General features: G+C 38.5%; 2 protein-coding genes across 7 annotated transcripts; one reads left to right on the top strand and one right to left on the bottom strand.

Annotated features, from left to right (window-relative positions):
* Positions 1 to 272: 272 nt before the first annotated feature.
* wdr82 (WD repeat domain 82) lies at positions 273 to 4,692 on the bottom strand. Its single transcript, XM_040158838.1, has 9 exons — positions 4,300 to 4,692; positions 2,931 to 3,028; positions 2,311 to 2,377; positions 2,095 to 2,194; positions 1,857 to 1,973; positions 1,578 to 1,733; positions 1,261 to 1,330; positions 828 to 970; positions 273 to 505 (listed from the first exon to the last, which is right to left on the bottom strand). The coding sequence occupies exons 1-9, from the start codon at positions 4,458 to 4,460 to the stop codon at positions 476 to 478; spliced, it is 942 nt and encodes a 313-aa protein (XP_040014772.1). The 5' UTR covers positions 4,461 to 4,692; the 3' UTR covers positions 273 to 475.
* A 16-nt stretch (positions 4,693 to 4,708) lies between these two features.
* glyctk (glycerate kinase) lies at positions 4,709 to 10,026 on the top strand. Of its 6 annotated transcripts, none has more exons than XM_040158829.1 (6): positions 4,709 to 4,823; positions 5,032 to 5,127; positions 7,622 to 8,008; positions 8,097 to 8,248; positions 8,338 to 8,513; positions 8,602 to 10,026. In XM_040158829.1, exons 3-6 carry the CDS (start codon positions 7,653 to 7,655, stop codon positions 9,490 to 9,492), a joined length of 1,575 nt encoding a protein of 524 aa, XP_040014763.1. In that variant the 5' UTR covers positions 4,709 to 4,823; positions 5,032 to 5,127; positions 7,622 to 7,652; the 3' UTR covers positions 9,493 to 10,026. The 6 variants fall into 6 exon arrangements, with proteins under 6 accessions (XP_040014763.1, XP_040014766.1, XP_040014764.1 ...); XM_040158832.1 differs by having other exon boundaries at positions 4,712 to 4,787; positions 5,039 to 5,127; XM_040158830.1 differs by having other exon boundaries at positions 4,736 to 4,787.
* Positions 10,027 to 11,512: the final 1,486 nt, after the last annotated feature.

Genomic DNA, 11,512 nt, shown 5'->3' with positions numbered 1-11,512 from the left:
CTGGCTTTCACAACTGGTACCAACTTGACTTAGGACAAAAAAAAAAAAAAAAAAAAAACACATTTCAATGAGTCTGGATTCATACATTTTTTTTTAAATATATCTATCTATCTATCTATCTATCTATCTATCTATCCATATATATATCTATCTGTCTATATCTAGATATAGATAGAGAGGCTGAAACTGACAAATATTTTATGGAATATTTGGTAAAAAAACAACTTGTGTAATGAGCATGAGCACACTTCACACAATAAAGTCGACCAAACTTACAAAGAAATCATTTAATGTTAAATAGAAATATAAAAAAAGGCAATAGAGAAGAAATCTATTTCTGAAAACTACTTATTTACAATTTGAATTTGATTTGCCACAAGTCCCTGTGAGAATCACGTAGAGCTGGTTGTGCTGACCCCTGCTGGTCACTTCGACTTTGGCCTTCAACAGAAGTTGTGCCTTCACGTCTCAGTCATCAGTCATCAATGGTTGGCAGCCAGAATGCCTAAAAGATCAGAGAGCTTTTCAAATTGGACTCTCTCTCTTTCTCTCTCACACACAGTCACACACACACAGTCACAGTCACACACACCTCATGTCATGTTAGTCACTCAGACACAGCCTGCAGTTGTATCGAATGTGTATAGTTTTAGGTTGGGTAGGGTCACACAATAATGAAACAGTGTAACAATGCGACTGAAAAGAAGAAACTTAAGTCCATGAATTGCACAGTTTAGTGACATCACATTGCAAACCGCACATATTCATCTACCTAACACAGTTTAGAAAGCAATCATTAAGAAATCCACGCTACTGCCCCAACTCACCATGTTGGAGCAGGCACTTGCAAACGTCATGAACTTGGGGTTGAACTGCAGGCAAGTAATTGGTCCTGTGTGCTTCCCGTCTAATAAAGCCACCTTCATACCGCTCTCCGCATTCCACACGTGGATCTTTCCATCCTCAGAGCCTGAAATATATGTATTGGAGAGACATTTCATAGATTGAAGGGCATTCTGATATACCACTGAGCATAACATCCTTTTGTCTTAATATGCAAAATTTTTGCTATGCAGTATCTTTAGGATTTAGGAATAGATTTTTGTACTTCAGGCCACTCCTGTGATTTTTTTGTCTATGTCTATGACATTCGCATAATTCAAAATCAATCGTTTTGGTGCCTTTTTTGAATGACATAATGTATGAAACTATTTCCAACACTGAAACAACAACAAGCGAGAAATGGCAAACTTAACTTACCAATCATTACGAACTGAGAGTCAGGAGTGAATGATGCCTCCAGTGTTACACCTTTACTGTTGTTGTAGCCCTGTGTTTAAATGAACATCAGTATCCACAAGCAATTATTCTGTGCAGATTAGTGATGCAACAGTGAACACTAATGTATACAGAACATGCATATTAAAAGCTAATTTTTGTTGGGAACCTTTCAGCACCCGATCACTCTTTATAAGCATGAATGAAAACCTAAAAATAGTATATTGTAATCATCCATGTTTTAATTTCTAGTAATTAATACTTCTATACACTATGCATTAAAATTAGTTGTCTCTTACCCCAAAGGAATGTAGCACAGCACCCTTAAAAGCATCTAAGATGCGAAGAGCTCCGCCATTGGTAGAAAGAAGAATTAGTTTTCCGTCATTGCTAAATTTGAGCCCAGTCCACTCGCAGGTCCGATCGTACTGGAGCTTGAAAGTTGCAAATGGACCCTGTTGGCAAGAATGATGTTGACTCTTTTGTTCCTGCTAAATTTGAGTGATGTATCTCAAATTTTAGATAAACACACATCATGAATTGTCCCTCTCACACACAAACACACAAACACTTCTTGCCTTGTCAAACGACCGCAGGTCATAAAGTTTAACCATCTCTGAATTTATTCCAGCAGCAAAAATGAGACCCTCTGGATCAAAGGAGCACACTGGCTTCCCCTGCAGGTGCATCAGACCCTAAAATTGACAGATGACAAGCTAAGGTCAGTATCAGCTATATCCCTCTTTTACAATTTCATATTACATATTAGAGCAACACCAACGGATGGTCACCAAATTACAAAAAAAAGATACTTACCTGGCAGTTTGGTGACCGCAGATCCCACAGTCGGATAGTTTTATCTAATGAGCCAGAAATAAATGTGTCGTCCACAGGAGACATGGAGAGAGATGTCACCCTGGTTGCAAAAAACAAGGAAAAAATGAGAACACAGCAACATCCAACTTGATACAGTAAATCAAACCAAAATAGAAAAAACAAAGAAAGACAGGCCAGCATAAATCCAGGCCTCACCTTTTGTTATGTCCAGGAAAGTAGCGAATGTATTTGTTGTCATGAAGGGACAGGTACCGGATAGTATCTTAAGGAAAAGGAGCAACACCATTAAAGTGAGGTAAGAAACTGCCATGTCACACATGAAACATAATAAGCAAATGCAAGAACCAAGCTGTTATTAAAAACATGAGGTCGATTACTGGCAGGTGTGTTGAGTAGACTCAACCGTGGGCAAGGCAGTCACTTGTACAGTTAGCTCCTGTATGGGGCAGAATCACAGACCCTCAAACTGTACAAACAACTACCTCAGACCAAAGTGAGTAGCATGTCCCCTGAGATCCAACAGCCTTCCACGGGGGTGTGGCGTCCTTTACACATCTATAACTTAAATGTCTTCTCCTGCATTACAGTGAAGTGATTATTAATAACTTAAATTACTTTTCCTATTTTTTTATGACCACACATATCACAGTATCATTACAGGTACTGAGTGGAAAAACAAACAAACAAACAAACAGATATTTAATTTTTTGATGAATTCTTCAATCTGTGAAATGCAAACAATATCACCTTAGGTACAAACTGAAATTCATCAATGCTATGTTACTGAACAAAAAAGTGTTAATGCATCAACATACCATCAATTTTGTTGGAACTGTAGACCACAGTGTTTGCAGCATGTGTGTACCTGATCAGATCCACTCCATACTTTTTACTGTAGAGAGTCCTCTTGGGTCTACCGTAAGTCAGAGAAGAAAATGCATAAGCATTTAAATCACCAAAAATGTCAACCCGTTCTGACAAATAATCTGTCTTTTTGTAATAATTACTTGCCATTTAGTAAAAATACCACACAGATCCAGGATACAGCCTCAATGCAGAGTTACTTGTTTGTTCTTTGTTTTATATCTTAATGTACTGAATACTGAGAGATTTTCTGGACAGCAATTTTAAGATTATGCTTTGAGCTGTGGCATTTTTTGAAAAGCATTTGTTATTCTAGCCAGCAAATCATATAAATACTAACATATAACTGTAGGATAGAAATTATGTTCATTATTGGTTACTTTTTCTTATTCACTTATTGTCAGGTCTATAAAATGTCAGAAAACAGTGAAAAATGCCTGTCACCGTCTCTTTCATCTTCAGATGGCTTGTTTTGTTGTTATTTAAAATGATAATTTAAGAAAAGAGAAAGGCGCATTTGAGAAGCTGGAACTACCACAACATCTTTGCTTTAAAATAAATGACTCAGAAGATTATCAAAATATCAAAAATCGTTGGCGATTAATTTTCTGTTGATCAATTCATTGTTTCAGCACTAAGATTGCAACAAACGATTATTTTCATAACCTATGAATTTGCAGATTATTTTTTCAATTAACCACTTTGTCTATAAAATATCAGAAAATGGTTAGATGTTTGCTATAATGTTCCTTAGCCCAAGATGAAGCTTTTAAATTGCTTGTTTTATTTGACCAATAGCACAAAACCCCTAAATTTTCAGTTTAGAATCACATATGACAAAGAAAATTAGCTACTTATCACATTTGAAACGCTTTCATCAGAAAATGACAAACAATAAATTGATAAATCATCAAAATAGTTGCTGATTAATTTTCAGTCGACCGACTAATCAATTGATCACAGCAGCTCTATTCAGCACTATGTTGTCTTAGTCTTTTAATCAATACCAGTGATAGATATTGACACATTAGTTATTTACATTTTAGTAGCAGCCCTGTTTACTAGAAATGTTAATATTCAGGTCTAATTCTGATAATATGTTGAAAACATTACATATGACTTACTAGCACATAACCTTAGACAATAGAAACTGACAGGATTAATGTTGCAGGAGTTTTCAAACCGCAGGCACAAACGGAAATTTTACATTTCATACAATCGCTGCTGAGTGCTATCGCAGTGCAGCAGGCCTGGCTAGCTAGCACAGCAGCTCGCTAACGTCAAAAACAACACAGTAAAATTGACAGGAACCGCTCTTACTTTCCCTCTTGGCAGTCGTACAAGACTAAGGAATCGTCGTCGCTGCTGGAAATTATTGTTTCTCCGTTTGAACTGAAATCGAAGCAGTTTATTTTGTCTGAGTTTTCTCGAAACACCTTAGCAACCCTGAAGCTCCGCAGCACATTGTCCGTCAGCTTCATGATGGCCTGTCTCTGAGGGGAAGCAGGCCCTCGTTTTATACTTTAAACTGGACTACAGATGTCTGTAATGGTGAGTCGGGTAATATATGAACTGCAGCGATGCTAAAAGCTTTTTTTTTTTTTTTTTTTACAGAAGTATGGTTCAAAAACAGCGACTAAAGCCCGCCTGTGATACTTTTGATCCACGGGAGGGAAAAGCACCGCCTTCGATACGCCGGTGACGCGCATATTCATCACCTGACACGCGCATTGGTCAGAAACCGCGCGATATGGTAGATAGTTATCGCGATAATTGCGTGTTTAACAAAATAAGGACCAGCGAATACGGTGAATAAACAATACAAAACCTGCTCACCTAGACAGGTTGAGTATAAAATGATGTATTTTGTCTATCTTTGTTCTGACTGTCACCCCCACCAAAGTGGACTGGACCAGAGAAAGTACCCAGTCCCCTCTCTTTGGTTTCATTTTATTTGTCTGTCTGACACGGTGTTAGCAGCTGCCTCCGATCCAGCACTTTCTGCCACATTTAGCAGCTTATTTTGTTCAGCCTGCTCTACATTTCTGCTAGCTTCTAGGTTTTACTCCAGGCTGCGAAATGACCCCGGGAGAAGGGCAGAAGAAAATAACAGCAGGAGTTGTGTCATCACTGAAAGAGAAGTCGGAGGTATGAGCCAACTTTAACCGTTCTGTCAGCAGCCTGTGTGTTTATGTTGAATTTCAGGTGTGCGAGCATTTGCTTGGATACTGTAAAATAATGACAGTGACCATGGTAACGTTGAAATTCGAGCTGAAACGTTACAACAGTTCAGGTTCGTGTCGGTTTAAAATAGAATCTTCATCAGTTCTAAAATAGAATCCGCAGTTCGGCAGAGTTCGATAAAAGTTAAGCTAACGTTTTGACCTTTAAACATATTCCTCAATAAGCCATTAATGCGCCACTTTAATGGCTATTAAACTCATTCAACAAGCTGCTGAAGCGTGCACATTAAACACGTTATTTACGGCTGTTTTTTTTTGAAGGGTCTGTGTTAATGTCCCGCCTGATCGTCATTTAAAATATCAGGTGTTTCGTAACATGAAAAGTCGAGTTTCTGTGATGCCCATGGATGTATTGGATGAATAAGAGAGTTCTAATAATACATCCATAGTGATGCCTCACAATTTCATAATGCAGGGCTGCAACTAAGAACTATTTTCATTATCGATTAATCTACTGTTTTCCTGATGAATCAATTAATCATTTAGTCCATAAAAATGTTTTTTTTTTAAAGTTGCTTGCAATTTCCCTGAACTAAAGGTGACATCATCAAAATGCTCATTGTTTGGACTAATCAACACTCTAAAACCCGAAGATCTTCAGTTATCATATAAAACAATTAAATACAGCGAATCCTTTCATTTGGAACCAGCAAATGTTTTGCATTTTTGGTTGAAAAATGAATGAAACGACTGTTCGATTACCAAAATAGTTTTGGATTAGTATTCTTTCGATTGACTAATCAGTCAATCTCTGTTATAGTGTTATAGTTTTAATTTAGCTTTAAATAGTAAACAAGCATTTAAAATATATTAACTTTAGATTTTTCCAATTTGGGACTGTAGGAGTGAGCAATATGGATACAATTCTTTATCAGGATATATGTAATTTTATATCACAATATCTATATATTGGATATAATGGTTTTTTCTGGAAAATCAATTGAGTATAATAGATAAATTAACCAGTTGTCAGTTTTTAGGCTTACCTAGTGCACGGAATACCTGACAAATCAAAGTATTTAATCACAATAATGCAGAAAATAGAATATATGAATAAGTATATGATCAAGAGTAAAGCACTCTTGCTCACTGATTTGAAACAAAATTGACCTCATACAACCAGAGATTTCAAAAAGGAAAGACACCACAGTAGCGTATGGCGTTGACAAATTTTAATCTTCCACCCCCAGTGGGCATTGTGCTACTTCTTAAGATATTTGCTGCTCTGTTCATTTACAAAATAGGTTTTGTTCTTCTCTCTAAATAATCTAAAATTCATATTCTAAATTTTTGTTCTAAATGAATACAAGCTGTCACACCGTTTTGTAAAGTACTTGATATAGCACTGTAAAATAAGCTTTAATAACATATAACCTATTAAAAAATGTACAACTGAACAGACAGTGCACAGCTGGGTTGCCAGTGCTTTGATGTGTCCTGTGGTCCATTCAAGTCAATCATTACACATAAGGTACACAACTCCAGTCAGGGTCTGGTGAGATTTTTGCTACACTGCCTGACTGCTGAGCTGGAGCACACATAACAGGCTTCCACTGGAATCCACAGGCTTTATATCCCATTTACAACCTTCACAGGTAGGCAGCCGCATGAGTCTTCAGAAAGCACAGTTTTATGGGAGATGTATTAACTGATTTACAAACAGGTAATGCATGAAGAAAATATTCAGTTATGTTGGTAAAACAGGAACACAACAGCACCACACACTAGAGTAATCTTGAAGTCTTCAGATTTAACCACAGGCAAGGTTTTAACTGAGCTACCAATCAGTACAATGACTGTAAAAGTTAAGTTGAAGTACGATATTACTATTAAAATATAGATTTAAAATTACTATTATATTACTATTAAAATATAGAAAATTGTTTTGGGGCTGCATTCCTCTCATGAGCTGTTACATGTTTGACTGCACTTAATGAATTGTTTGCATTTTAAGACTGCTTCTCTTTTCAGTGCACCTTGCTAGCAGTTGAAGTTGTGCCAGTACCTCCCTTAGATATAATTTCACTTTTCAACAGTACTCACTACACCACGTTGGACTGCATGGTGATCTCTGACACTAACAAAAACACCATAAATGCCATAACGTATTGAATTTGTCCATGCTGTCGTTTAGTACTGCTGAAATTTACAAGTTATTTGGAGATGGTCAGTGTGTAAAATGATGAATAATTTAATATATTGTTAACCTTCTGATTCTTCGACATTTACTTGAGGGTTAAAAGTGGCCTTCAACCAACAAAAATGAGTAACTGTAGAATATTTGACCTTTCCTCTCATCCTTTCAAGTAATATTCAATATGTGTGATCTTGTAAAATAAAATGTTTAAGTACTAACTGCCCTTACACACCCTGACTTGATTTTTTTTTTTATCCCTCAGGCAATTTCTGCTCAGACCTAGTGAGCTGTCCATGGCACGTGTTCTTTCCCTGTTCCGGCCTCAGCCTTTTCTGGCCCTTGTGAGCAGGAGGAAACCTACATTGTGCAAAATGTCAATGGACTCACGGGCACGAGAGGTGTTTGCAGCTGCAGTGGAGGCTGTGCAGCCAGACATTGTGGTCCGGCAGAGCATAGAGCGCAAGGAGGACTCAGTCATTATCGATGGTCAAAAATTCACACTCAAACACAACCTCCACTTGGTGGGCTTTGGAAAAGCTGTACTGGGTATGGCTGCCGAGGCAGAGAGGATTATGGGGGATCACTTAGTGAAAGGAGTCATAAGTGTGCCACATGGGATTCAGCAGACATTACAGCAGCATGGGAAAGAGTAAGAAAAAACTTTAAGAGGTAAACAGTTTAAAGTATTGCACAGAAAACAAGATAAAGTGTAATACAATTTCTCACTTCCATCACAGCCATCTGTTGTTAAAAGAAAACAGTCGCATTCAAGTAATGGAGGGAGCCAAACACAACTTGCCTGACACTGATGCCCAGAAGGCAGCAGAAGGGATCAGGCAGTTAGCCAGTGAACTGACGGAGAAAGACTTGCTACTTGTACTGATTTCAGGTAAACACATCACTTCTCTTGTTGCTTATTCTTTACGAAGTTATACCTTAAAATGTAAATTTAACAAAATGTGGTTCAAATCTTTCTAGGTGGAGGTTCTGCGCTATTACCTGCACCCATCCCACCAATCTCGTTGCAAGAGAAACTGGATGTTACTCGCAAACTTGCAGCTGCTGGCGCCACTATTCAAGAGCTGAACACTGTACGACGCGCCCTCTCTTTGTTAAAGGGCGGAGGTCTTGCACATTATGCTCACCCTGCACAGGTAACATACTTTTATTTTTTTAAACAGCTATTTATTGTTGGGAAGAAGTCATTCAAGCATTGTGCATTGTGCTCCGGTCACTTCACAGGTGGTTGCCCTGATACTGTCCGATGTGATTGGAGATCCTCTGGACTTGATAGCCAGTGGCCCCACAGTCAGGGGCGAGGTGTGGCCTGAGGAAGTTTTGTCGGTCCTGGAAAGGTACAAGCTGTTGAACTCTCTACCAGCATCAGTAAAGGATGTCCTTGGGAGACATCCCCCCTGGTGGAAGGAGAATAAGGATGATACAGATAAGGCAGAAAATATTCTCAACGTTGTAATTGGCTCTAACAGCGTTGCCCTCAAGTGCGCGGGTCGCCGTGCCCGAGAGCTAGGTTTCCGCCCTGTTGTTCTGTCACCAGGAGTGTGTGGCGATGTTAGGGCAGTCTCCAGACTTTATGGCCTCCTGGCCCGCTTTGCGTGTTCTCGAGAGGAGCCTCCTCCTGAGATTGCCGCTGAGGTGCTGAGGCTAGGGCCTGAAGTAGGAGTAGAGAGCTGGGACCTGTGCCGTACCATGCAGGTCTTGGGTGAAGGGCGTACAGAAGGATGGGGTTCCACGTGTCTGTTAGCTGGGGGTGAGCCCACTGTGGAGTTGATAGGAAAGGGTCGAGGTGGTCGAAACCAGGAGCTCGCGCTGCGAGTAGGACTGGAGCTGAGAGGCCTGCAGTTCCCGCCTAATGGTCCTGTCTTCCTGAGTGGTGGAACTGATGGTCAGGATGGACCCACTGAAGCAGCAGGGGCCATTACTGATGGAGGGTTGTATGAAGAAGCACAGGCAAAGGGGTTGGACATCAACAACTTCCTTACCAACAATGATTCTTACACATTTTTTTCATATCTTTCTGCTGGGCAACGTTTACTTGTACCTGGCCTAACCTGCACCAATGTGATGGATGTTCACATACTACTTATTCCACCAATTCCCATTAACATAGGATAATTCCAAATCAGGATCTGGATTTTAAAAAAAGTGCTCTATCTGTCTCTCTGACTTGGCATTGTAGTATCAAGTTTTCTGACTCTACACAGACTTTTTGGCCCATGTCTTTACAACTCTGTAGACCTACATGAAAGCAGGATTGGTATTGCTACAGTATATGAATTTCTACAACCACAAAGAATAGGGGTGGAATTTTAAAAAATGTCACCATTTTTGTTATCAGCATTAATGTTGTTTTTTTTAGCAGGGAACAAAAAAAAGTAAAAACTGTGGACTTAATGCTCAATTTTTAAATCACAGCAAAATATGTTTTACAACACAGATCTAGCAATTAGAGGCATTAACATCAGTATTTTCAAGTACATTACACAAATTTAATATCAATTAAGCTGTTTGCACGTGACTTGCAGTCATATTAATTTCCAGCATTTCTGCTGGTCTCTTCAGGTACTTCAAGGTACCTACAATATGCTGATTGTATTTGTTTATTTGACAAGGACTATGTACATCATTAAAGATTTCTGTAAACACACACTGCAGTATATTGTCTTGTACTACAGACTTGTCGCTACCGTTATAACAATATAACATGTCAGTTATAATAGCTGACTGTAGTATGTCTCATAGAAAGCCCATAAACAATTCAACACCTGAATTTTTCATGTTTTATGACTTTACATTAAATCACAGTGAACTTTTTCACACAGATTAATATAAAAAATTCCAAACTGAAACTAACTCATATGTACTGAGTACAAATATTAAAAAAATTAATTGGCTGTCTTCGTCCTCCTCAAGTAAAGAGGCACCTTTGCCAACAATTACAGCCTTGTGTCTACCCATTATGGATAGGTCTGTATCAGCTTTGCTATCTGGACACTGCAGTTTTCCCCCAGTCTTCTTTGAAAAACTACTCAAACACTTACATAAGAACTGGATGAGCAGCAATTTTCAAATCCTGCTGCTAATCCTGGATTGGATTGAGGTGTGGACTTTGACTTGGCCAGTCAAGGACATTGTTTTATTAAGCCAATACCATGTAACTTTGGCTTTGTTTTTTAGGTTACTGTCTGAAAATGAATCTTCTCCCAAGTCACAGTTCTCTTGCAGACTGCAGCAGGTTTTTCCTCCAGGACCTCTTGATGTATTTCTGCATTAATTTACTCTTTACATTCACAAGCACCCCCACAACATGCCACCATGCTTCATTGTAGGGGTGTTGGGTTTCTGGTGATTTGTGATACAGACCCTACCTTCAGTAGGTTTTTCTTTTCACTGACAATAAAGCTACAGCTTGGGAAGCATCTGGGCAAAAGCTGTTATATACACTGTGTTTTCCTTCTCCCCAGCCATAGTGACAGTAACAGTGCTAACCACTGCACTACTGCCCTGACCTCTTTAATATTCAGTGACTTCCTTGGAAATGTTCTTGTATCTTTTCCCAAATTTGCACTTTGTTCCAGATGTCTTAAGATGTTTCTTTGTCTTCATGAAATAGTTTTTGGCAAGTTAAATGATACATGTGGTAAAATTATCTATCGCATCTTGATAACAGGCAAGTAATTTCCATTCAAATGTGAACTTTAGATATCATAAACTGGATGAATGTGTAATACATTATTTTATATTTGTACTTAATTTTAATCAGTCTGTAGAGATTTGTTTTCACTTTGACACAAGAGTTTGCTGTGAGTCAATGTTTAAAAAAATGAATGAAACATGAAAACGTCAGAGGGGGTGAATACAAAACACAGGCATTCCGTGTTTCCCTTTTAGTGCACGTAATGCTCCTTACATGTTATGAGAAATAGTGGTTGTTAAAATTTCATGGAAATATCATGGGAGATGTAAGACATGAACTGATTTTCATGGATCCATCTTCAAACAGACCATATGCATTATTTATGAAATAGCAAAGATTAAAAATGACCCTGTCCACCACAATCTTTCTAATCATAACTAGAAACATGCACAGCAATCACTGTCATCATTCAGTAAGTCCTGCTGCTGCAATTCAGCC

Source organism: Xiphias gladius, chromosome 21 (assembly GCF_016859285.1).
Source record: "Xiphias gladius isolate SHS-SW01 ecotype Sanya breed wild chromosome 21, ASM1685928v1, whole genome shotgun sequence".
Lineage (NCBI taxonomy): Eukaryota > Metazoa > Chordata > Actinopteri > Istiophoriformes > Xiphiidae > Xiphias > Xiphias gladius.
The sequence above is the reverse complement of the archived record's forward strand: the minus strand, read 5'-3'. Positions and strand labels throughout refer to the sequence as shown.